Raw genomic sequence first — 25,558 nt, 5'->3', positions numbered from 1 at the left:
GTGAGCATTGGAGACGATATGAAGGTGACCCGGCCGAAGATATCTTAACACAGGCTTTTGTATGTTCATTTCCGAGATGGAGCACACTGCAATTCTAGACCCCATAGCCTTGCTCAAGGGCGAATCATGATACAAGGAACCTAGAATCGATCGATTGATTAAGTTGAAACTGCCACGGAAGATCAAATCTACACATGAATACGCTTCGACGCCGGTGATTCCCACAGCCAAAAAGGAGCTTTTACCTGAAGTATCTATATGCGAGAAGCTTGGTTGGTGGCGGCCCACACGTGAAATACCTCAACGCACTGAGAGCCTTCCAATAAGAAATAATCCGCGATTCTTACAGTATCTCAAGCTCAGGCTAACCCGGAAACATGGCTATGTATTAACAAAATGTGGTAAATGTGGTATAGAAACTGCTAGAACAAACTTCTAAGTAGTCAAAAGCCTGATCGGACCCTTTTGGCCTAGTTGGTCCACGTGTTGTAGCGGACACGAGACCACAAAAGTATGAATGAATTGCTGATCTATGACAGATCTATGATACCGGTAGACGTGTGCGTGTCATAATTATCAGTCCTGGGCTTCCTCCTCCCCCAAATCATTGCCTTCACACGCCTTCAAGATATGTATTGAATGAATGCTCACCATGACTCGACGCCCTTGCACATCTTTCCGCAATATTTTGCGACTCCGTGATCCACCGGGCGATAGAAGGCCCAGCAAAGGGTGGGAAGGCAATTTTCATAATTGGCAGATTGTCGTCTGCTAGATTGCTTGTTTTGCTCCCCTCTTTCCAAATTGTCTGCCATGGGCTGATGGAAATATCTGCCAACTTGGATTATTCTCCAGCCTAGAAGCACTTAGATGCCTCGAAACCAATATTTTAGCTGGTTTCGACAAAACTTGAGGCACATTGTCTTTAATGCCACGCCATCTTCTCTGGTTTGGCGACTGGAGCCGGTTGAGTCCCAGCAGCTAGTGACGCCGATCTCTTGTGTATAGTGCCAATTGTAGATGAAAGGGCTAAGCAGAGCTTGACTGACTATTCTGTAAGTTCAGAGCGCAATTCTTTCATGATCTGATTAGCTTCAATACCGCTTTGCATTATACCTTATCTGTTCATGCTTCACTTTTCGTGCCTCGCTCGCCTTGCATAGCATCTCGAATATCTTCTGAACACGGCCTCTCTTTTAGAGTCCAAAGTTCTCAAGTTCGCTGAGTGGCATGTAGGCAAGTCAAACTTCTTATTATGATCAACCAGCCATATTGTGGGACTCAGGTTCTCGTCTTGGATAGCGTTTCAGCCAGACTCCCTCTAATGGAGTTGAAAGTCCCTTCTCTTGCAGCGTAACGCGGCCCGAAGTCAAATACGCCCTCCACGCTTACCGGAAGACAACTTGCTTGGCATTAATCAGTTCAAACGTCAAGTGGGTGTCGCATATAAATAATTAATCAAGACTAAGGTAAACCGCTCAGTTTTTCAGCTTTACGTCATTGCGAACCAAGTCACAATAAGCTCAAAGGCATAAGAATTAATGAAAACCACTTCATCCACCAAGCGGTAGAAGAGATCATAATCGTTAAAGAAAATAATACGACGTACTAATTTATTACGCAAAAGATGTGTTGAAGCGACGAACTAAAGGACTGAGTGGGAAACTCAAGTAAAAGGGGTCTATTAATTTACAATGGCTGAGTCCGCGGGCACTCCGCTCTCTTTATGATACGTTCTTGTGAGACTAAGACAAATTGGGCAACGGTCCCAAAGTCCTATCCATTAGACTATCCGTCACTGTTGGTTCATATTGGTGCCCTTAATAATTAAAACTTCCGGACCTCTCTTCTATATCTGTTCAACCTCCTCGTTATCTTCTGTTCGCTCAAATACACATATCTGCTTCTGTCTTGGGGCTCCAACTGCGACATTCCGTTCCTCTCTGCCCTACCTTCACCGTCAAAATGGACTCTGATTTGGCCTCCACAATCCTGTTTATTAGTGTGTGTTTAGTCGGCATCGCTTCTCTGATGCAGCAAATTGAGGTATGCTCTTTGTGACCCAGTCTCAGAATCAAACTAATAGCCCTCAAGCTTTGCATACTGTGGAAGCTGATTCAAAAGATGGAAGGCAAGATGGAAAACAGGATGCCCTAGTTGAGACAGATTCTATTCCGAGGAGCCAGGGTCCGGCCCTGATTATATCCCCTGTTCAAGTTTGCTTTTTCAAATATGTTGTGATGGGCGTTAGTTGGCTGAATGAGCCAAGCATTCGGCTGGTATAGCAGAGGAGGTAATATTTACTACAGGTGGGTTTGCTGGAGTTCCTACGAGGTTGCTCACATGATACCAGATCATTTCGCTGAATCGAAATAATTTTCCTATTTACGCTCCCGAGTCCCTGCTGTCAAGCGAACTACTCCTGGATAGGACTCGGATAGCTGGAGTATTAGCACGAATCTCTGGGAATTATAAACCTTAGCTTATCTGTTGGGAGCTGCCACTCCGGTACAGTTCTACATCTTTTTTTTACCTTACGACGGGGGACCTGCTACCCAGCGTCTCCAGAGCTTTCATGGAGGGTCTTGCAAGACACAGCAACATCAGCTGGCTCCTTGGCATAGTTTTCACGATAGGCGAGGCTTACCATATTATCCCAAATATGACTAGGCGAAGGTAATTTTGCATTAGTTCCAACTGAGATTGACCTCGCATTTCTCATCGTATCTGGATGGTAAAATGAACATGTGATGAATGAGTCCCTGATGCCCCAGCTCAACAACGGCGGGCCATGGCACACAAACATCTTGCAATAGTTAATTTACTTTTGAGATCGGAATGCCAATCATGCTACGGCCAGGATGTTAAGTCAAGACCAATTTATATATTCGCTCTTATTCAAGTAATGAATTCCCAGGTCATACCTTCTCTCGCTCCTTAACAGTATGCCCAGTAACTATGCAGAGAGCCCGGGTGAAACCTGTAGTGGGTCGAAGATCTTGGACTAGTAATTTCTGGGTTGAAGGATTCGGGCATATACGCGTAGGCCCCAGTTGGGGTTGCTTTTGGACTCTAAAGCTGGCCAGAGCACTGAAGTATAGTCTTGTTAGTGAAATGATCCAACAAAAGAGATGGACTTGACATACAGAGAACAATCCCATGGAATGGTATGAAGTAGAACTTCCTATGGCCGCTGACTTCGAACATCGGAAGTGGTTCAAGGTCGACAACATTAGAGAAATGTCATCATGAACAGGCCAACAGCAAGTGCTATTTGATTCCCGAAAGTTGGTTCATTGCCGAAGTGAGGGCAAAGGAGCGCAGGTCGTAATCAGGATCACACATAGATCAACCTTTTGTCGGGATATACAGGTCATTCATTCGTGGAGAGTACGAGCGGCGGAGGTGGAGGAAGGAGCTTCAAGGTCCGGACCAATAGCAGAGTTGCCTCGCCTGTGAGGCCTAGAAGGAAGGCAAAAAAGAAAATGTAGGCTGTTGGGTGGAAGGGGGAGGGGACTATGTACAGCCACGCACGAACGAACATACACAAGAACCGGTGGCGCTAAATTGGAAGAATCAAGATAATGCCAACTTTCATGACTGTCATCATAGCGGTCCGATATGGTGTAGTGGCTAACATCGCCGTCTCTCACACGGCAGCCGGGGGTTCGATTCCCCCTATCGGAGACATCTTTTTGTTCGTTTTTATATTTCAATATCTTGTCTTCTAGGTCAATACCTTGCAGAAGCAATCAATCCCTCCTTTAATCATATTGCTCTATGGGACTGGTTTTGGGGGTTGGGGAAGAAGGGGATCTTGCGTTTTGAGATCTCAGAGAAGAAAAATAATTAACACCGACCACTTGAGGCCTCCAAATTGAATCATTGAAGCCAATTTGATCTTCACCGGCTACACGGTAAACCCAATACATGAGTATCGTTACGCCAATAATATATTTCGGGGGCCTGGAATCGTATTGTGTGTTGTATATGTTGACAGTATTTGATATGGGAAGTGCCGATGTCTATATGTACCCCGATATGTATTCTCGAGGGTTCAGCTTCCACACCCCCAGAATGCAAAGCACCTGAGGCCTGACAACTAGTGTACGTAGGAATCTACTTATAATCTTCGCGGAAGACCATGATCACTTCCTTTTCTTTCCCATCATCATCTTCCTCGATGTAGGCTCGCCACATACCCCCAGAATTGAAATCAGAAACAACTCTTCCGCGACTTAGCTGCTTGCGAGAGCAGAGAGCAATCGGCGCAGACTCAGCTTCGATTCCGATCATACCTCCTTCGCCTTCGCCAGTCACCTTCCAGCGTTGTCCAGCTGAGCGCTGCAGTTCACCACCAGAACCAGCCACGGCAGTTACAGCATCGGCGAGGGTCAAATATCGGCCCGGTCCAGAAAACCGTAGCATTGCGGCAGCTGTGCGAGCGGCAGCAACGCGGAGGAACGAATCACCATTTCCAGTTCCCGAGACAGCAATGGCACGTCTCACCTGTTGGGGCTTGCTGGGAGGCACCTGGTACAGCAATTCTTTCTCGAAGATAGTACCCGAATGATCAGCCTGCACGTGGGTTGGAAGAGGTGTATACGCTGGAGGGAAAGTCTCCCCTGAGGCACGAAGGTAGGCAATCAGCCAACCAGCCTTTGGCTTCTTTGATAATTTCCCCAACCGAAGCGGGGTATCGAGGAGACGCGGCTGAAGCACTATCCAATACCATCTCATCCCAAGCCTCGGCCCAGAAGCCAGCACCTAGGGTCGGGGTGTCGCCAATGCGACCAGGAAGCTTGTTTGTTAATCCGCCTGTACTAGTCGCAACAGCCAGATTTCCCCATTGATCCAAACAAACACAACCCACAGTTCCCTGGCTCATGGAGATAGGTTCGGCTTCACCTCTCAACCCACGCATATGCTCATTCCACCGACGCTGCGTAAAAAACCACTCATCAGGTTTGAATTCAAGCCCCCAGTCACGAGCAAGCGTCTCCACATGAGGCCCGGCAAGCTGCGAGTGCATGCTGCCTCCATCACTCCTCGGTTGACCATCGACCGTACGACCGGTGCGAAGCAGAGACTCGCGCGCAAGTTCAATGGGGTGGCGCACATTCCTTACGCCCATCACGCCTGCGCCGCGTTTCACCGAACCCTCTCTAGACTCGTCGGGTTCTTGTACCGAAGTCACCATCACGGAAGCTTCCATCTCGATTGTGCCGGCTGTGGTGAAGACGCTACCGCGTCCGCAATTGAAGAGCTCATCGTCTTCCATAAGGGAGACAGCGTGGACGGCGGCATCGAGGGCCGAGCTGCCGTTAATAAGAAGAGATTGGGTCGAGCGGAGGTAGGATTGAAGGGAGGTATGGTAGGCTGCGTAGAGATCTGGCGGGAGGGTTGCACGGTTTAAATTCCCTGCGCCGCCATGCAGGATCAATGCGGGCTTGAAGGTTGCTTGGTCCGATGCCATTATTGATGTTAAGAGATGGTCGATGGGAGAGCCCTAGAGGCCGGTGCGGGGAAGTAGGTGCGGAGTCAGCGATTGCTCCTCTGTGCATTAGCTCGGTCCTGTCGGGTAAGTCGGACCTGGAAGTTCGTGAGGTGAGCGGCACGTCACATAGAGAGTTATTTTGATGGGTGAAATCTGAGAATTTGATCAAGAAAATGCGTATTATGCCTGTTAGCCATGCGTTAATGTACAAGAATCCACCACGTCCCTTTCCGAACGCTTTTTTTTTTTTGCAAAATGAGCAGAGAAGTTCTTTTGTAGGGCCATCCGGCCACAAAAAAAGAAACATGCTGGTTATGGAAACCAGCCATAGAATGAACCCGCCGTCTTCACAAAAATACAATGATTCGAAAACAAAGGCCCGTGGGAGGCGGTATCAAAAGCGTCGCAAAATAAAACAAGACCCTCTATGCCATGTCGTTTAAGAATGAGGACCCAGACCGAACACCTGAGAAGAGAGACTCAATGTGGGGATGTGTTATAAAAACAGAGATCGAGGTGGTTGGTCGGCCACCATGGGATGATTCGATCGCGGAAATGTTGAGTAGGAGGAATTTAAGCTAGAGCCTTCTGCTCAGAGGGGGAGGAGGAGGGAGCTGAAATTGGAGTAATAGTTAGTCCATGTTTTCGAAGGGTTGAGTTCGTGGATATCGTACCTCAAGCTTGGTGTTGTCGGCCATCATACGCTGGAAACCGATACCAACACCCTCGATGACGGCAAGGAAGACGGCACACATGATGGCGGAGTTACGGGCAGCCTTGACACCACCACGGACAGCGAGAGCACCACCAGTAAAGAAACCAGCAATGACTAAAACGGTCAGTCAGGACTGTCGATTATTGAGAGGAAACCGATGAACCACTTACTAGCATTGTACGGGTCCTCCTTCTTGCGGATGCCCTTAATAGCACAGTCAAAAGTCGAAAACAGTCCACCCCAAACACCAAAGTTTCCACCGAGAACAGGAGCGCGGGCCTTGATGGCAGTAAGGGCACCTATCCGGCGCTCACCGTAGGGGCTGTTACGGAAACCCTTGACGCCGTGCCAAACGGCACCACCAATAGCCTAAAGCACGATAATCAGTCGCTTGAACTTAGGAACGAGCGGAAACGTGTTAATTGAGACATACACCCATACAGAAGGCACCACCGAAGTCGCTAAGCGCGACCCAGGGACAGGGATCTCTCGAGTGATCCATTATGTGTTGCGGTAGAAGGAAATGTTAGATTCGTGTCAGAAGGGGGCAAGGGCCGAGAGTCGGAGGTCGGGAGGCGATGGTGTCGCGATCACCAAATGTCGGATTGTGGAGCGAAGGAAGATAGGCGCAGGAAGGACTAGTTGATGGCAGTGGATGGCCGAAGTGATGAGCGTGGTCAACCTTAACCAGATAAGAGAGCGGGTCGACGACTTTTTCATCGGGGGAACGTGACGGCACGTGACCATCGGTCGCCACCGGGAAATCGGGAGCTTCAGGAATGAATCTTGGGTCCGATCCTTTGACAGGTCAAGGATTAAGCTTCCTCGTCCGGGGGAGGCAAGAGAAAAACCCGGGCCACATCGTGTCCCCGTGTCGTCAGAAAATTTCTATCCTAAGTTTGGCCACTTGCGATGCGAAAACGGGGGTATCTCGGTATTTACGGGGCGAACTATGTGTACACTTCAACACATGTTTTTACACTATGACGGCAAATTCCAGATAAAATCAAGTGCGCCTCCCTCATACATCGGGAATTGACCTCCGTTATTCATACCGAACGGTGCCATAGAAGGATCAAAGGGTAAAGAAAGCCAGTCGTCGCCCATGTCGTTGAAGGTTGGGATAAAGCTCAGCTCGGATGTTAAATCCTGAGACACAGGGGTGTTAATATGATTTGAGCGATCACCGTTCTCCGGCCAAGCTGGCGGTCCCATAGATGACCGTCGTGTGGCTCCTTGACTGTTCTTGACATTCTTGCAAGACGCCAGCAGATTGCGTCGCAGACGCGAGACGTGCATGTCCAAGAGCGTAGCGTAGCGAGTGCTGAGATGGACATCATCCAATGCATTGGACTTAAGTGCAGCAATGCTTTTCTCTAGCACTTCAAGCGATTCACGGAGAGTAGATTGTCGCGTGCCCAAACTCAGCGCCTTCATTAAAAAGATCGAAGCACTGGTAATGCGAAGCACTATACGGACAGGCGAGAATCGCAGGGCGCCCCCTTCTGCAAGATGAGTAACCTTTCGCAGAATCTGACAACAGCCGTCAATTACTTCTTGAATGTATTCGTAGTCGGTGGTGTCGATCGTTGTTGGCCGCATCTCATCCAAGTTGTTGGGATCAGCATCTGCAATCGCACGCTCGACCACAGCTTGCATTCCCACAGAGTGGGTATACACACGAACGAAGTGATATTCGATAAACAGATCATTATAGAAGAGGGGATCGAGGACGTGCGGCTGCAAATACCTGTCCTTCCATTGATTGAGCAGTGGCCGGAAATGATCAAGCAGTCCAATGTAACGGCCACTATGCAGCTGTTGACGAGCGAACTTGGCAGAGGGGAAGAACATATCAGTGACTGATTGGGCCAATTTGGTCAATTCGATCCACGAATCCATAAATATTAGCCAGGTGCTCCCTGGTTGGCTTAGTCCGCGAGGTTTCCGCCCGCCAAGTACGGCATGGTTCAGCGATTGAGGAATCGGTGACATGCAACCAATGCGCCATGCAAGCTGGTTGACGTAAACGTATAGCAAACGCTGTACTCGTTGCCTGCGAAGCGTCATTTGCTCTTTCCATTGCTTCTCGTCCCCGGCGAATCCCCATCCTCTGTTTCGAAGATGCCCAGCTCATGCGCAAGAGAGAGGCCACACCCGAGTAGCATCCATGACATCTGATCCGATCTTCTTGACGGTTCAATCATATCTTCCAGCCAGCGATTAGCTGACTCACTATTGGCATCATCATGATCTGAAGGCTTCGGACCGGTTGAGATTAAATCGTCATCCCAACCGTCCGTTTCGGGCGGAAAATGCAGCGAGCGAGGGTGCCACTCAGCCATGAGTAAGAGTGCCTCAACAGTCCCAAGGCTCCGGACTTTTGACTTGGTAGACTTTTCTTGTCCGAAAAATAAGTCGCATTGTCAATTGCTGGCAATGTTGCCAAAGTCGGTGGTGAATAAAGAAATTTCTTGACTCGCCGCCAGCACCAGGAAGGACGTGATAGCGAGAAGAAATCATGAGGATGGTACTACATAGCACTGGCTCACGACTAATTAGCCAGTAATGATTCTGATGGTTGGCATAAAAGTCTGTCAGGATAGGGGACAGACATGACATATTCTTGAAGAATCTGACTTCTGTTAACGCTCTTGAACCAAAACGAGAACCCTGCGATAAGTGACTTACAAGTCAACGAACGTGACAGCCTCTCTGGCTGTGAACCATCCCATTTTGACAAACCGACATGCATCCCAGACATTCAAAGTAGCTTGCAGAGGGTTGGACATTTCAATTGGGCGAATAGCCCTTGGGACAGATTCAAAAGCCGCCGGGCTTTCCAAAGTTCTGGGGGTAACACGGTCTTTAACATTCATGTCGCCCGACCGGGGTCCTGCTTCCGTCAGAGGACTTTCATCCGTCGGAGAGGCACCATCCTGAGCAGTTGCCGCCTCAAAGAGGATATTAAGTGCGTCATTTCCACTTGCTACCACAGTTCGCATCATGGAGCTTGCCAGATTAGAATTGGAGCGGTGCCTGTGGTCTGAATATGCATCGCTCGGGGATGGATTTGTATGCACATTTCCTTCTGCAACAGGCACCGGACTCATGCCAACCTGGGAGCTGTGATCATTTTGCGGAGAGGCTTGATGCCCCCCAAACCCCCAGCCCTGCTGAAAAGGGCTTGTTTCCTGGTATTGCGTAGGATGATGATTTTGGACATGCTGCCTCTTCCGACTATCCATCGACCCATCCGAAGCCAACTGCTCAGCTTGCATGGGAATTTCAACGTCTTCGTCGTCGGACCTCCCTAGGAGACAATTAGAAATCCGAAGGAGAACATTCGATAACCTTAGCATACCACGCTTGCGGGATCGCTCCCAGGCGCGTTTCTCAGGAAAGACGCACTCCCTCATCTCCCTGCGACATCTCGCGCAGGGTGGGCCGATCGGTAGCCCGTCAGAATCGGTCCCCAGATCACATTTGGCCTTGCGTTGCCGACATGGGATGCATGCCTTGTAGGTGCGCTGATAAGGCCGGTCCGGGCGGGCTGGTCTGGCCCCGTCCATCTTTAACCGCGCGTCTCGGCACAAATGCAGAGCGGATGAATCAGGAGATCGGGATTAGCAAAGGGTATTCCAGTGGGTAATTTGGCATGAATTGTGGATGTCTAGAGGTGCACTTTGGGGATTGAGGCGGGTGAAGATCACTAGCCTCGAATAGCCGACGCTATCCGGGGGCCCCGCTGCTTTAAAACGGTAGCATTCGACCAGTCGTGCTTTAGTGTGCATAGCTCATCGCACTATCGCTAATCCATGTTACTTCCGTGAGAAGATCTTTTTCGAATAAGTGAAGCCAGGTAAAAGATAAGGATGTTCATGTCATTCAGTTAACACGATTGCCATTTACCTTTGACTGGAGACTCTGGAGTCAGTCGGTCAATCTGCTCCCAGTATCTTCATTCTAAGAACTATCCGCGACGAAGGCAGGTTTCAATCCCATTCATAGTACGACTCTGAGCCCGTGAACTCGTGCCGCGCTATTCTCTGGAACGCTTCCGTATCATTATCAAACCGCTTGAGAAAACACGATGGTCCACTTGCTGATCACTAAGGGTCCCAGGAAATTCTGACCGGCCTTTGTGGCGGTGCTCACGAAGGGGGAATTGAGTAGCTTGCACGAAGTAATACAATTCGAAGGTGTGGTACATTGAGCTGGCGTCTAGGTCAGATTAAAAGATCTAGAGCAACCAAAAAGCCACGTCTAGTATGTGCCAAGTTGTGTTGATGAAGGTTGTGGAATACTTATTCCAAGAGAATTCCTCTCCACTGAAGGGGAACCAAGACCTTCCCAGTAGATGGATGTTGCGCACTTGAAGTAGGTATGGGGTATGTCGAGTAAGCAATCACGGTTTCATGTCTCAAGAGCTATCCTGAAGATATTTTCGTCAGCAGGTTGGTCTGAAGTTACGAGGGCTGCCATTGAAGAGGCTGAAGATGCAACCAGATGCTCAAGTAAGGCTATTAGATCTCCAGATGATAAAATACTTCAGTCTCATTAGCTTTGGTATAATGCATCACTTGTCAGCCGTGACTAGTCGGTTTGACGACATCTCCAGTGGTGTCATGACCGGAGTTACAATCCAAAATAAAGTAAATTTGACGTGAGTCAGGTAAACCCCAGCGTCTTTATTTGTTTCCTGGCTGAAGGCATCACGGTCCTTCTGTACGGAGAATGCTATTCAGAATAAGGCGTTCTGCCAGGTGGTTTCGTCTAGTGGGAGTAGCAAATTCTCACAATTGACGTGAAGAAGACCCAAATGGGCAAATGTGCCGCAGTGCCGCAAATGTAGACGAAGATCCAAAATGTAAAGCTGCCGCCATGCTCACCTTCACTCTTCGCGCGGCTGCCGTGGGTGGAAGAGCTCGAATAGTGAATCTGCTTACAGACGCAGTGAAAACTCTGCGATGATGCATCATTCCGGATTGATCAGATAATATGGTACGCTTAAATCAAAACGCTAGTGTGGCCTTATAGTCTGATTATCGACGTTTGTTATGATCTTCATCTTGTCATTGAGTTAAAGCTGTCCGACTTGTCCAGAAGCTGCCTGCCGCCTGCCACCTGCCAGCTGAGACATATTTGATTCAAGATAGTAAGTTCTGACAGAAAAAAATTGAGATAAATTAAACATTATTGAACATAACATAAATTAAACATTATTGAACATAACATAAACTGGATTATAGTATTAGGTTCTTAAAGCGACCCGCGACTTGCCGTACCGAACAACGCTGGACTTCGCTCAAGCTGGCGTTCTTTCTTTGGCCGCGCCTGCAGACTCAGTTCCAGGAGAGCTGCCTTCTCCCTGGCCCTCTATGACATGATCGCTCCCGAAGGTAGTCGTCTGAAGACTGATGTGGCTCCTCTCACCCTCAAAGAACAAAGCATAGGCCTCTTCACCATGAACGGCATCATCTCCAACAAGTAGCTGCCTCTCATTCAAGCGCAAAGGGATTCGTAGCACGTATTGAATGAAAAGGCAGATGACCGTGGTCATAAATAGGTTCAGACCAATAATGAACAAAGCGCCCACAATCTGCACCCAGACCTGCTTACCATTACCCTCTATCGCGCCACCAAGATTTGTAACACCAAACGCTGCACAGCCGTCGATTGTCGCGAAAATACCTGTAAGAAAACCCCCGAGGAAGCCAGCAACCAGGTGGGTATGAAAGACTCCCACTATAGAGAATTAGTTTGGTAAACAGGAGAAGACGAGAAGGCTTGTCTCTATTGAGACCACTTACTAACGTCGTCCACTTTCTTCATCCATTTCATTCTCCCAAAGCTATTCATCGAGATCCAAGGTATCGATCCTGAGCAAGCTCCAATTACAATAGCACCCCAACCAGTGACTAAGCCAGCGGCAGGTGTAATTGCAACAAGACCAGTAATTTCACCTTGCACAGCTCCAATGACTGAAGGTTTCTTGAAGAAAATCCAGTCGAGGATAGTCCAGACAAGGAGGCTCATGGCGGTGCAGATGTTTGTATTGAGAACAGCAACGCCGGCATCGGGGCTCGCAGCGTACGGATCACCTCCGTTGAATCCATTCCAGCAGACCCAAAGGATACCGGCCCCAACCAGCATGAGTAAAACATTATTCGGGTAGAAGGAATCCTTGTCCCGCTGTAGGCGCGGTCCCACCCAAAACGCAGCAGTAAATCCTACCACAACCCCTAACGTTAGAGATCGTCGTTTTGTCGTGGCTGTAATCCTACTCACCAGCAGTGCCGGAGCTCAAATGAATGACGTATCCACCTGAATAATCTAAAACGCCCAGCTTAGTGAGAAATCCACCAGCCCAGATACTAGAGCGGTCTCAGTTAGCACAGTTCAAAAAGTCACATAGCTTGCTTGACAACTGACCTGAAGGCTCCAACGGTATAACTCAAGGTGATCCAAAGGGGGACAAACACCATCCATGCCAAGAGGTTCATTCTCCCTAACAGGGAACCTCCCAGAATTATTACGGTGATAGCGGCAAAAACGAATTGAAAATATATCATCGTTGATAAATTGAAATTGGGCGAGAGACCAGCAGTGGGCAAGGTTGCTTGGGCCAAATTTTGTTTCATTGTCAGAACGGGCCCTGGAGTACCGACCAGAGGGAACTTGCCCCACTGCTCGCCGAAAGCCATTTTGTATGCCCAAATAACCCAACAAATGAGTGTTGCCGCAAAGGCGTAGAAAACCTGCCAGTGAGGTGGATGAGAAACTGCTGGTTAGGTGTTGTTCACGAGGGCTCATACCATAAATGCGGAATTAATGGCCCATTTCCTGAAGTGGTTCGATATTGTTAGCTTCATACAAAAATCCACTTAGAGGAAGGCTGACATCGCTCACTTCTTGACAAAACCTGCATATAGCATTGCGAGGCCTGGTATCGATTGAAGAGCAACGAGTGTACCAGCTGTTAGTTGCCAGGCTTGATCACCCTTGTTGAGCCACCTATAAGAATCAAGTATAAGCACTTAAGAGCCGATCAAGGGCCAAAAACCCCCCAGGCTTAAAACTCACTCGGGAGCGGGATCGGTCAACGTTGTATTAGACATTGGTAGGTAATGGACAATTTGAACTTGTTTTCGACGAGTTTTGACTCAAGATGTTGGTGTCAGCGACGCAATGAGTTATCTCGATCACGATTGAAAAATGCGCAAAATTTCAGATTGATTTCAAGTTCCTCTCAAATTAGTCTCAGAAATAAAGTGAATGAGAATGACCGTTAATGGAAACAATCTGCACAGCAATAAAGGCCTTCTAATTGTCCGATCTTATAGCTTTTCATGGCATTCAGATCTTTCATTACCGAGCCTGAGATATCGCGCAAAGATAGGAACAGACTGCGTGGTTGGTCAGATGTGAGAAGCGGCCTGTGCGTAGGGAAAGATATGAGAATCGAAGCCTGGCTAGTCAGAACCATTATACGAAAAGCGATTTGACGATAAACATATACAGACCATTGATTTGTCAATGTGATATTCCAGGCGTATTTCCATCATATGGCGTTCCCGCCCCACTAAGATAGGTTTGCCCCAAGGAGCTTGTCAAAAGCTTAAATCCCCAGTTTTTGAGTTAGCATTGGCTGGCCTTCTTGAACAGACCGAGGATCCAGGCATAATTTTCAACGCGATAAGGGCAATCCCGGTATCAGTAGTTTCGTCATTCGCTGTCTCGACGCCACTGACGCCCTGTATACAACAGAGCAATCAGGCTTCATTGCCTTATCTTTCTCTTCTGCGAATGTATTGGCTTCCCCGCTTCCCCATGAATCTTTTAGTCTGGTTTGGTGATAGATTTCAGTCGCGATGACCGAAGCTAAGTAGCAGTGTACCAATTCGTTAGACAGCGCTTGAAAGAGGCGAATCATAAGATATGATGGTGAGCAAATAAAACCTCTCATGTCAGCCGAGCAGTAGCTTGAAAGTTATAAAGACCAGGAAAAAAAGGTCGAAGCAGATGCGAACGTATGAATCGTGAGACACACGTGAGCTTGCTTCGAAATTTCCAATTCTCATTTATCGCGCTTTCACACTCACCAAGGAAAATCCAAGGACAAGGTGAGTGGTATAACCAGTCGAAGCAAGATGAGACCTATTTCGTGGTATGAGCTGAGCAATACTCGGAACTGACAAATATCGAGTCTCCATTAGTATTTCGTATAGTGTCAGCATGCCCAGCCTCTGGATGCATCATTTCTGGTTCAAGATTCGGAATTCTTGGCTTGAGAAAGAAGAGGGCAACGAGGACCAACACGGATTGCTACCGAGAGCTGAGTGTAGAAGAGAGCTATCATCTGCTGCTATACTTGATTCACGAAGCTCAGGAGAGCAGGGTGTGAGGTATGTGGGGTTCGGTATTGGTGGTGCAGGCAACATTCGTAGGTACGTGGAAATTGCCCTTCCTATAGAATTTCTCACCGAATATCGACCGAATATTGCGGTCGATCGACTCATGTCTTCTTTTTATACAAGGGTCTCGATTCAGAACGGCCAATACCTTGACCATCATGGTCAATCGACCCGACGAAATGAAACACGGAAAGCCTGGTGAAAGCCCGACCAGAGAATTTTCATAGTAATGGATAGTATCATACTGTCACTTAAAACATTGACTATGACAACCTTGATGGTCTCCTCAGCCACCAGGATTCTTGTCGCAATTGAGCACGGCTTCGACTGTAGATGATTGAGGCGTCGCACTGTCTACTGATCTTATATGCATTCGCAACGAGAAGTGAGCCGAATCGGTCCAGAGTACTTCGTGTTAAAAAGTCCCAGTCTTTGGATAGAGGCGGCTCGAATCGCCTTCCCTAAAGAGTGCGACCCGCTTAGTCACGGGATCAACGAAAAGCCACAATATCCTCATCTTGAGCAACTAAAACTGCCTCAAGAATTCCGCATTTAGAATCAACATTCGGTCATATTTGAAAATTATTGGTGTCTATCATCGCGCCAAAAATCTCGGCATAAACTCGAGACTTTCACAACAAGACCGCGAACATGCCAATCACTATGAATCCCACGCTGCCAAACTCGCCTAAGGAGCTGGCTTTACCTGCTGGCCCAGACTCGAAACTTTTCATTGCCTTCATCTCATCACCGGACCCTATCACCAAGCAAGCGTGGTGCCCGGATGTTCGGGCTGCCTTGCCTCATATTAATGAGGCATTTGCCGGAAGTGACGCACCGACTCTATCACTTATCGAAGTTGGACAGAAGCCTGAGTAAGTTTACAATGAATATCGTGTGTCTAAGCCTTCATTGTGCTGTGCTATAGTGTATGACTACACATTTTCTGTGGCGCAAGAAGCTTATAAATTATTCTCAAGATGGAACAATCCTCAGAATGTGTACCGAACAACTTGGAGCACCAAGAATATTCCCACTCTGGTACGGTATCAGCAGGTCGATGGAGAGGTCACTGAGACGGGGCGATTGGTGGAAGGAGAGATCCTGAACAAGGAAAGGGTCCAAGCATTTATCGCTTGAGGTCTTGAACCAGGTCCGAGCTTGAGCATGGCACACGTGTCTGCAAGACTCAATCTCCTTTTTGCTGTAGATAATTACCCACTACGCCCTCGGTTCTAAAGAAATATCACACGTATCATGGCCATCACTCCGTCACCGATTTTAATGTACAGAATACTACCTTGAAGTCCTCTTCTTTTCTAGTCACAAGGTAAAGATTTCAATCTGTTACGATATGTGGGTATTCCAACAGAAGCTCTTAACTTGAGAGATGCGAGAAAGATGATTTTTTTTTCGCTGACACAATTATCAGCAACGTGGAACGCACTCTAGCTATCTGGTAGGTCCTCATCAATGTGAAGTGGTTTGATCAAGAGGTTCTTTGCCATGGCTACTTCTGTCCCATAAAGCACTGCAGGTATTCCACACAATCCTTCAAGTGTTGTAAAGTGCAGTAATTCGGCAAATAAAGGGAATCACTCTCCAGGCAATTGAGGAATTGGTTACTCCGGATTCGAGGGCTTACCGGAGATCCAATCAACAGCTTGCATTCAACCAGGGATTCAGTGTCATGATGACACCGTTCGGGCATACAAAGTCAGCTTGAAGACTGGTATGTACCTCGTCTCTTCCTCTTCAATACCTTGAAATGATTGTGTTTGGATGGCTGAGTATAGGATTGTTCTGCCTTGGACAGTATACCCGATTTGATCAAGTATCTCAAAGACACGGAACATTAGGGGAACATAGTGTGGCATGGATAAGGCTTTTAATTCCAGCGCACCACTGGAGCTTGGATGCCGTACAACCATCATTCCTAGAACGGCGTGATCAATGGCCGGAGTGGAAGTCTGTAGGCATTGGTGCAATACGGTATCCGAACTTCTGCGAAGAATCTTTTACTTGATTCTTTTGCATGATCTGGAACTAAAAAGTCTCTAGCTTCTCACAAAACACACGATTCTATATGCTTTCTGATAAATCATTTCAAACTTCTGCGAAGTTTTAACGGCAATGGTATCGAGAAGAAACGCCGGACCACACCACTTTTCGCTGCTCATGCCCCTACAACTATAAAAGATGAAAGAAACATATGTCGTACATACGGGCCAATCGCAAAAGGTAGGTCATGAGAAGATGGTCGCCTACAATACGCCAAACCCGTGTGTGGAGCCAATGACGACAGTGGCTTTGCTGGGATTGACTCTATGGATCTTTTTCAACCTTCTCGCGGCTGCTCGAGGATCTTGGTCATTAAGCTTTCCGAGAAGTGTAAACCAAGCTATTCTCGAAACTTCGACGCTATACTAATTGCTGGGTGGTGCATTACACCATATTGGCTGGTTGTCGCTTACGGCAGTACTCTTGGAGATCACAATACTCTTGCATGGGAACGGCCGTGACTGAGTTCACAGGGTTGAGTGCGAGGATATATGCATTTTCTTAACGCGAGGCTTTATAAAAATGAGCAGCTCCACGACCGCGGTTTCACAACGTCATTGTCACTTGGGGGTCAACGGCGGGGGGATCCGCAAGCTGGTGGGGCACACGCAAAAGGTCGCTCCTCCAGGGATTGTCTTGTTCAGTCTCCTGACGCAAAGAATAGAGAGTTGAAAAGTTGAATTAAGCGTTTAAGCGCGGAAACAAGCAAGTAATTTATGGGAACTTCCAAGACCACCGATCCGACGAGGAGTCACATATATCAAAAGGTTCCTGATCCACGGCAGAATACGCACGGACCTCTTTTTGCCGGCACTCACCGACAATCAGCTGCCACGCAGTCTTCAAGGGCGCATTATTTTGATCCGCGTCTTCCGGGAATTCAATCTCCTGGGAAAGAATTAAGCTCTCGTCCTGAGTAGCTGAGATTACACGCTAGACAGAGAAAGAGCCTTTGATACCTTTCGATACAATGGACCCTTCCATTGTGGTTCCCTTCTGGGGCCCTCAAACATCCTATTTAAAGTAGGTTGCGATCTCGCTCAGGTCCTGCAACAGTGACTAATAATATCGTTCTAGCTTCTGCGAAGAGGTACTTCACCTCTCCGGTTGGGTCTCCCAGGAGTCCAAAGCTGACTTGACAGGATTATGTCGTGACACGATTCATTGCGGAATTTATCAACACACTCAGCAGCTTCATCTTCAGTGAGTGCAAAAGGCTTCGTGTAATCCGTACCTGAGTCACTAACAAAATTTCGCAGTCATTTATGGGGTCTACGGTCTCAGGCAGCTTGCTCAAAAGCAGCAATCGGGTGGCCTTCGATTAATGTCGTATTTCGGGTTGATTGGAGTCGGCGTCTGCTCTGGCGGCTACCACATGACTCTCAAATATCACACGCAGATGTGTAGGTGCTCCCCAATTTTCCCTTTCGTCTCCCTTGTTTGGCTCTCTCTTACTCCCAGGTATCATTAGCGGATGAATTGTCGATGCATCTTCTCACAACCCCGCTTCTTTATCGCATCCTGATCTTTCAAGCTAGTCCACAAAAGGCCAGGATAATCGGAGCCGTGCTTCTTACTCTGTTCACTATTGTGATGGTGGCCCATATGGTCATGGATGAGTTCATTATCCATGCAGGTGCTTTCGGCTTGTCAGTGTACCTGATTGCCACGCGGACCTTGAAAATCATTCCTCAACAAGTGCCTGATCCTGCAATCCGGGGAAGTCTCCGCAGAATCTCATTCTTTGGTTGCTGTATGTTGTCCATTCTATCTGAATCCCCCCCGTTCTGTTCAAAGTGTGTGAAGCAACAGATTTGCTAACAACAATAGCTTGCTTCGCCTTTGGTTACTTTGTTTGGCTGATTGACGTTTGGGCCTGTGGGATGTTGACCCAAACTCGACAGGCGATTGGTCTCCCACTTGCATTCCTGACTGAGCTGCATGGCTGGTATGCGTCTTCTGTGGCTTCTACCACATCTGTAAAGCCAAACACTGACAAACTCAAATAGGTGGCACATTTTTACCGCTATTGGGGGCTATGTCGCGGTCGCAATTGTGGACATGGTTACGACTGGTAAAGTCCTTGAAGACCCTACTAAGGAGTTCGCTTGGCCTATCGGCCCAGCAGCACGAGTCATTGAGTCTCTCAATGCGCCCAAGAAACAGGAATAACTCAAAAGGAAAAAGCCTTTCGTGCAGGGCGTTCAGGTATCTGTCAATGATGCTATGAGAGCTTATTTCACGGACGGACCGACTAGATTATTCTTCCCCAGGTGATATCAAGATCAATACATATATAGACGTATTAGAGATTCCGTTTGCATATCTTTCCAATATTCACTTTGGGCTGACTTCGTAAACCATGTGAGTTTCAGAAACCTCGAATGGACGGGAAGCTTGACACGCTATCAGTCCGTGTGCAATTTTACGCTTTGTACCGTGGTTACCTCCAACATCTTACCCAGCTCGGGTTTCAGAGTTGGGATGTTGCTTGCTTTCAGCGAAGCTGTGGATGGTATGGGCTCATGTTATGATTCAAGAAATCGAGGAGAGAGAAGGAAAAGAAGACATCTGAAAATTACACAAGGACTAGATTTGTTTGACCGAAGAAAAGCTACATCAAGCCCAGGAACGTTTGACTCAAACATGAGAGAGAGGGCAGCGCGAAACTCTATATAATATCTAACACACTTGAAGTAAAAACATAAATCACTCATCTAGAGACCAAAAGCAGAGATACCCCAACAGGAAGTTCATCACGATAATTACAACGAATTACACATATTTCTCCGGAGATGTTAAAGCTCAGGAGCTCTCCAACCTGATTTCCTGCTCACAAAGCATAGAAGCTGAAGATCTGAGCACTGGAGCAGAGAAGCCGTTAGACTCGGGAATCGTGGAAGTCCATGTACTCGGCACCCTTTGATTTCAGGTCTTCCCGAACATTGTACTTCATAATCCACTTCATACGCTCCATCAGCGCGTCCTGGTTGAAAGTCTCGCTGAAATGATCAGGGTCATCGGAACTGGCCAGTTTGCCAGCCTCGAAACTGGTCCTTGTGACCCGATCAGTGCGAGCTTTGCGCAAGTCTTGGTAGAATTGGAATGCAGCGTGCAGGTCATCATTCTTCCAGTGGGCGAGGATGGTAGCCAGAGCGATACCGGACTCGATCGCCATGCAGACTCCCTGACCTAATAATGATACGAGTCAATATTTGCATGAGCTGCATTAGATAGTAGATATGGACATGCCTTGATGAGGAAGAGTGGAGTGAACTGCGTCACCAAGAAGAGCAATACCTGCGTTGCTCTGGCCCTCTGCAATCTCAAACCACTTGGCGATTGGGTCGCGAACATATAGTGCTTGCTTCATCATACGGCCATCAGGCGAGCCTTTGTGCAACGCCTTGATCATATCTTGGACCTGTGGGCACCAGTCTTTCACATGCTCGTGGAGTGTTTCAATCTCCGCGCGAGCCATCCAGTTCTCGCTGTTCCAGGATTCAAGCGATTCAGACATGAATCCAATGACACCGATACGGTCAGTCTTTGTAATTGGGTTGCCAATAGGCAGGCACAGAACATGGCGCTTCGGGCCACGAAAGTTGACGACATTGCGAAGGAGCTTGGAGGTCTCTTCAGGTAGATCCTTATACTCGACGAAACCACGGTAGACAACCTGGCCAGAATAGTTGGGGGAGTCACCAAAGCCTAGCTCGCGGCGAACCCTGCTCTTGATACCATCGCAACCGATTACGATATCAGCGTCGACAGTGGTACCGTCCTCGAAGTGAAGGGTGTACGGTGCGGCATCAGGGCTGGTGTTACGATCGAGAGATGCGAGACGTTTCTGCAAGTGAAGGCGATCCTCTGGCACAGGCTCCTTAAGGGAATCCAGGAGATGAGCGCGGTGAATCAGGCGTGCGTGCGGCTTCGAAAACTCTTCAATATGAGCGAGATATTCGCCAGTCTGGTAATTATGATACTGCATATAATGAGGCAGCTGAGGCGAAGAGCGGCTGATCAAAGCCTCTTGAAGACCGAACGCATCGAGGATGCGGTTGGCATTGGCGGAGATATCCACGCCAGCACCGACCTCACCGAATTGATGAGCTTGCTCATAGCACTGGACGTTCTTCAGGCCGGCGAACAAGGCGGCGTTCATGAAAGCCATGCCACCAAGGCCACCACCCACGACAACGATTCGCTTCTTTTCGAAACCCGTGCCGGTTGACCCCTGTCGAACAAAAATTTGAATGAAGTGATGAATCTAGATTGAATAAATGCGGGAGGTTTATTGAGATGACGCGTGATGCTCCCTTGGCTTTGTCTTGAGATGAATTTCTGTTTCAATTCTGAGATGTGATGCTGAATGCAATGACTGATGATAGTTTGCTTGCACCAGCTACTTATATGTTCAGACTCCGCAGCCCAAGGTCCGGTGCCGTATTGAAACGCGGATGATGTTCCCTAATGGCGTGAAGGCTTCGGAGTTTGACGAGGCGTATAGGTTGCGGGTTCAAGTTGTTCGGCTTCCCGGCCGATTATCCATCAAATTGGAGACATCTAGTAGGGCAAGACCGACCACAAATCACCCTAGCTGAATGAATCCATCGGCTGTGGCGTAGGGCGTAATTACAGTCAGTCGGAAGCCCCACGACTTTCATGCAGCCTGACATCCGAATGCCCATGAGTGGTTGGAAGAGAAACGTCACAATCTCACCCGCAGGACACTAATGCAATCGGGATGCCGGATTAACCGGGCGTGAAACAAGCTGACAAGCTTTCCTTGGTTTCCAGGTTAGCTTTTTGGTCTTACAAGGCCCAGTATTACCACATTCTTGGCTGTGATACTAGGATGATCGTAATGCGAAGGTTGACCTGCAAGATTTTCCGAAAGAGCTATGCTCGGATAGAGTGAGACGGACTTTGCACACCTCCTACGACCTGAAATCCTGGGTCTAACACCAGCCACTGCTATTCATAATCATGTCATCTTCAATTTTGCTCAAAACCAAGGCCTATGAAAAGAATTCACCCTATTTTACCCCCAACGTTGACCAACTTTCGAACTTTGATGATCTCAATTTGTAGGCCATGTGCTTGTCACCTGAGAAACCGACTAAGGCTTTGGAATAACATCGGCCAATTAGGCAATATACATATATTCTCACCATGCCACCCAAGCGCATGGTATTGGACACTGAACCTCGCGCCGAAAGAAAATGACATCTTTTCAAAGGAAATTCTCGATCTGCTTATCCAGCAGCATAAAATTATAGCCCCGTTTCCACGCCAATCGAGTCATTGCGCGATGTCGCCACTTTAAAAAACCGTCGCACCAACTACTATAGTTACTTTTCCAAAGTATGGAAGAACCTCTTGAAGGGATTGCTATTCCGGAATGGCAGTGCTCGCCTTTTTGTGTGCTGTCGATGCAGAGATAGCTAAGGTTTTATTTATGAGCCAAAACCTTGGATCTCTGCTTTAGCATGTATGAATACATCATCATCGAGCCTGAAGCATGTTAGGCTCAACCTTAGAATGTATCAAAAGAAAGGATTTGTCACCAACCAGGTACGTAAAGACCTAGGAAGAAGTAAAAGATGGCAGCGACAGCTTTGTATGCCGTGACTGTGGTCGCCTGATACATCAACCACCATTCGCTGCTGATGCCAACAGGGTACAAGATTATGAAAAGAGAGTATCTAATAGTATCAACCTTGATGTTTCTTGGTCTTCAAAGAAAACTTTTGACGCGGACTGGGCCAAAGAAGGAATAGAAGATGGAGATACCATCCTGGCCAAGAAAATATCAATCAAAAGGGAGAGAGAGGGCCTTACCTCAACCATTTCAAAGGCCGTGGAACGGGATATTCCGCCAACACGATAACAAAGTACAGATACCGGATCGCATCAGCTGTTGCCCAGGCAAAAAGCATAGCCGGATAGGCCAACGAGGTCGCTGTGACATCAGGAAATGCATAATTGATGGCCCAGACCTGGACGGAGCGGGCAAACACTTGCGTAAAAGTGGTAAATACAGGGGCGCGGATGATTCCTGCAATCCACGACGGAAAGATCATATATCAGCTTTGAAAGAATAGCTGTGGATGAGGGCGATACCTGTTGCGGCATGCAGTATCTCAGCTACAGCTAAGCTTTGGGCACATCGAGTCCATGCTTCGAGCGATGTGTACACGGCTGAAATATTTGGAGAACTGATCAATGTCGCGGCTGTGCTAGATAAGATGTGTAGCCAAAGCACTGCACCGATAGTGTTATATAGAAGTAAATAAGTTCGACTGGCAGCTGAATGGGGCTTGCTCTGGGTTGAGACCATCGTGATAGTCGCAGAATATGCCAGCTTTTCCAGTACTGCAGCGCTAGTTGCGGCACGTTCAAGTTGGGTTTTCTTTACAAGTAAGTCCTTATCAATTCACCCTAACCACTTTGGGAGCCGTACCCACCATTTCCCGCCAAACAATAGCGCACTTAGCCTCGGCCCTTCACACGTGTACAATTACTCGTTTCTCAAGTTCTGCAAGCACACCAAAAAATAAGTGTTTCTACTAGCTCACTACAAGCATTTCAAAGTGGGATCGGCTAGGTATTATTCAGATCATTACCTTTAGTGTAAGGGAAATCTCCGCGATTCTACCTTCATCTTAGGACTCGTAGATTGAGTTTGAGCATTAGCTGCGAAGGTATGAAGGTTTGAAATCATATAATAAAGTGACTTGTCAAAGGAGAAGCTTACCGCTAGAATGCTATTAACTTAACTAAGTCCTACTCTAGACCTCCGGGGCTCCATCATGCCCATGCCTTGAAGGCATAAAAAAAGACAATCGGTACAGAGGTATGGTTTCATGTTGCTCCCAGTCAAGCTCATGAGGAGGAATTGATTTCTAAAAGTATAAGTGAATGTGAGTTGATAGGTATAACAAGAGCAAATACATGTGGGGGTAGGCGCAGTCTTCTTCCACGATGCCCATTTCTAACGAGCAAATTTAACTTGCTGAACCTGAGATGAGAAGTGCTTTTCATAGAAGTCATTGATTCAATTTGTGTTGTGTTTCAGTCTTACAAGAAAAGCGCAATTCCAGTCAAAGCGAATATCACCGAGGTCAAGTATTGTATCGGCTCTGCTATGAGCTGCAGCTTCGCACACGTCACGACCTATAGGCCCATCAGCAGTCTGCGGAATGTATCTTTGCTTCCTCGCAATTGGAATAGCTCAACCTCTCTGTTTGACTGTCGTGCTCCGTAATTCTTTTTGCTATCCCTCCGACAAGAGCAAGATGCTCTGCTTTGGAGGGTTGTGTCCCCTCTGAGGGTCCCAGGTCATTTTCGCCAAGTTCTGATTTCTGCAAGATCGAAAAAAAGTCTGTTCCGTAACGCAATTTTTTGCTCGCATGCTGTCAGAATTAAAGCCGGATACTCGAGATCCGAGATGGAAATGTGGTCGAATGTTTGCAAGGAATTCTACCCGCGATTGGGAGCATCTAAGATGGGAATTTAGAAGCGAAAGATTTGTTGCCAAGGAATACGCTAAACGACATCGTGCCTGCCTCTTTGGCAAGCAACAGAAGTCGACTGATACGGGTGCGATCTCCCGTAACATCATCGTAGTAGATCATCCCTCTATCGGCTTCAAGTAAGGCTGACCAAAACTTCCTGAGTAGTTGATTATGCGACCCTCACAACGCGAGGCAAGTCGCCCTCTCGGTATCCAAGCTGGGCAGTAAGAAGGCGGTGGCCATTCAAAGTTGTCATGTTGAGACAATATTCCGTACAATAGTGTCTAGTCCCCTTGCGTTCCTGTCCTTGGTCATCTCCGAGCCAATCTAGCTAGATCTTAATATCAGTCAGAGCTGATCATTGGCAAAATGGTGATTTATTCGATCTCCAAAGGCTCGATTCTGTTATGATGCACTAGTGACGATAATATGAGGATACGCTCAAACAAACTCATTCTTGTGCTGCACGCAGTTGGATGCGTTTGCTTCAAACGTGCACCATCTCAAGATCGAAGCCGACGGTTTGTTTTATTTTTTCATCACTTGTGTAAGGTCGGGTGGATTGAATGGTGGCAAAATATGTCTTAAAATGTCTAAAGGACATGTTTCCTGAGCAACATGCCAAGGTGAACACGCATCTATTCTGTCCTGGTTTCACCTGAGGACACGCAACCCCGAACAGTATTAGCGCCATGTCGACTTTATAATCGCTCGAAAGGAGGTGAGTCAGTGTGTGTAAGCGTGAAGGTAGAGGAAGGTGTTTAGCAGGAACTATACTAACAAGGGTTCAAGTGGCCGTACTGATAGATCGAAATTCCGGAGATATTAACCGGTCGCTTAACTTGAAAGCTAAGGCCAGGGATATTCAGCAAGCAATTGCAAGGGCCTAGACCGATCAAAGATACCCATCAAAGATCGGGAGATCGATGACTTCATGATCGGGCCTATAACCTCCGCGGTCCGGGAACTTCGAAATCCGGGGTGTAATGCGCATGGTACAACCATCCAGATCGAGACGTGCAGCTCCCATAATCGGAATGTGCTCATGCAACCCTCGTCACATCATTGGGCCATAAACAGGACCCCTGCTTGGATGTAGTCGGCTTTTGGAAAAGCTGCCCGGGAGCCTTAAGCTCCGACGCCGAGTACCACAATCTTGCTGCTATGATGCTTGACGTAACTACTGCCCATCCCCTGAACATCAGCTGAATTTTTTAGATCGGCGGTTGGTAATCAACGTGGTACATTGAGTCTGATTTAGCACAATTAATATGTCCCCACGGTGCGATCTTGTTTGTCTCTAAGCCCTTTATCAGTGGCATACTGCCATCATATTTACCTTGATCGA

The 25,558-nt window shown here is 47.6% G+C and overlaps 9 protein-coding genes across 9 annotated transcripts; 3 read left to right on the top strand and 6 right to left on the bottom strand.

Annotated features, from left to right (window-relative positions):
• Positions 1 to 4,119: 4,119 nt before the first annotated feature.
• On the bottom strand, positions 4,120 to 5,476 carry N7477_009621 (isoaspartyl peptidase/L-asparaginase; the record flags this gene model as incomplete). Its single annotated transcript, XM_056971282.1, has 2 exons — positions 4,120 to 4,668; positions 4,733 to 5,476. 2 exons carry the CDS (start codon positions 5,474 to 5,476, stop codon positions 4,120 to 4,122), a joined length of 1,293 nt encoding a protein of 430 aa, XP_056818261.1.
• A 599-nt stretch (positions 5,477 to 6,075) lies between these two features.
• Positions 6,076 to 6,714, bottom strand: N7477_009620 (protein transporter TIM17; the record flags this gene model as incomplete). Its single annotated transcript, XM_056971281.1, has 4 exons — positions 6,076 to 6,111; positions 6,172 to 6,326; positions 6,383 to 6,581; positions 6,646 to 6,714. 4 exons carry the CDS (start codon positions 6,712 to 6,714, stop codon positions 6,076 to 6,078), a joined length of 459 nt encoding a protein of 152 aa, XP_056818260.1.
• A 479-nt stretch (positions 6,715 to 7,193) lies between these two features.
• On the bottom strand, positions 7,194 to 9,217 carry N7477_009619 (uncharacterized protein; the record flags this gene model as incomplete). Its single annotated transcript, XM_056971280.1, has 2 exons — positions 7,194 to 8,325; positions 8,904 to 9,217. 2 exons carry the CDS (start codon positions 9,215 to 9,217, stop codon positions 7,194 to 7,196), a joined length of 1,446 nt encoding a protein of 481 aa, XP_056818259.1.
• Positions 9,218 to 11,520: 2,303 nt separating this feature from the next.
• On the bottom strand, positions 11,521 to 13,333 carry N7477_009618 (ammonium transporter; the record flags this gene model as incomplete). The annotated part of the gene is made up of 7 exons (XM_056971279.1): positions 11,521 to 11,960; positions 12,026 to 12,445; positions 12,504 to 12,589; positions 12,648 to 12,973; positions 13,031 to 13,058; positions 13,125 to 13,229; positions 13,299 to 13,333. 7 exons carry the CDS (start codon positions 13,331 to 13,333, stop codon positions 11,521 to 11,523), a joined length of 1,440 nt encoding a protein of 479 aa, XP_056818258.1.
• Positions 13,334 to 14,450: 1,117 nt separating this feature from the next.
• N7477_009617 (uncharacterized protein) lies at positions 14,451 to 14,856 on the top strand (the record flags this gene model as incomplete). Its single annotated transcript, XM_056971278.1, has 2 exons — positions 14,451 to 14,620; positions 14,766 to 14,856. The coding sequence occupies 2 exons, from the start codon at positions 14,451 to 14,453 to the stop codon at positions 14,854 to 14,856; spliced, it is 261 nt and encodes an 86-aa protein (XP_056818257.1).
• Positions 14,857 to 15,280: 424 nt separating this feature from the next.
• On the top strand, positions 15,281 to 15,769 carry N7477_009616 (uncharacterized protein; the record flags this gene model as incomplete). The annotated part of the gene is made up of 2 exons (XM_056971277.1): positions 15,281 to 15,504; positions 15,610 to 15,769. 2 exons carry the CDS (start codon positions 15,281 to 15,283, stop codon positions 15,767 to 15,769), a joined length of 384 nt encoding a protein of 127 aa, XP_056818256.1.
• Positions 15,770 to 17,660: 1,891 nt separating this feature from the next.
• Positions 17,661 to 18,862, top strand: N7477_009615 (ceramidase; the record flags this gene model as incomplete). The annotated part of the gene is made up of 7 exons (XM_056971276.1): positions 17,661 to 17,713; positions 17,768 to 17,780; positions 17,833 to 17,893; positions 17,950 to 18,093; positions 18,162 to 18,443; positions 18,521 to 18,638; positions 18,700 to 18,862. 7 exons carry the CDS (start codon positions 17,661 to 17,663, stop codon positions 18,860 to 18,862), a joined length of 834 nt encoding a protein of 277 aa, XP_056818255.1.
• Positions 18,863 to 19,571: 709 nt separating this feature from the next.
• N7477_009614 (uncharacterized protein) lies at positions 19,572 to 20,864 on the bottom strand (the record flags this gene model as incomplete). Its single annotated transcript, XM_056971275.1, has 2 exons — positions 19,572 to 19,882; positions 19,943 to 20,864. The coding sequence occupies 2 exons, from the start codon at positions 20,862 to 20,864 to the stop codon at positions 19,572 to 19,574; spliced, it is 1,233 nt and encodes a 410-aa protein (XP_056818254.1).
• Positions 20,865 to 22,256: 1,392 nt separating this feature from the next.
• N7477_009613 (protein tyrosine phosphatase-like domain-containing protein) lies at positions 22,257 to 23,033 on the bottom strand (the record flags this gene model as incomplete). Its single annotated transcript, XM_056971274.1, has 3 exons — positions 22,257 to 22,398; positions 22,535 to 22,751; positions 22,817 to 23,033. 3 exons carry the CDS (start codon positions 23,031 to 23,033, stop codon positions 22,257 to 22,259), a joined length of 576 nt encoding a protein of 191 aa, XP_056818253.1.
• Between the last annotated feature and the right edge of the window lie 2,525 nt (positions 23,034 to 25,558).

Source organism: Penicillium maclennaniae, assembly GCF_028827695.1.
Source record: "Penicillium maclennaniae strain IBT 15551 chromosome Unknown utg000008l:1.0-3552695.0:1.0-3555053.0, whole genome shotgun sequence".
Taxonomy (NCBI): domain Eukaryota; kingdom Fungi; phylum Ascomycota; class Eurotiomycetes; order Eurotiales; family Aspergillaceae; genus Penicillium; species Penicillium maclennaniae.
Note: the sequence above shows the minus strand (reverse complement) of the source record. Positions and strands in the feature narration are given on the sequence as shown.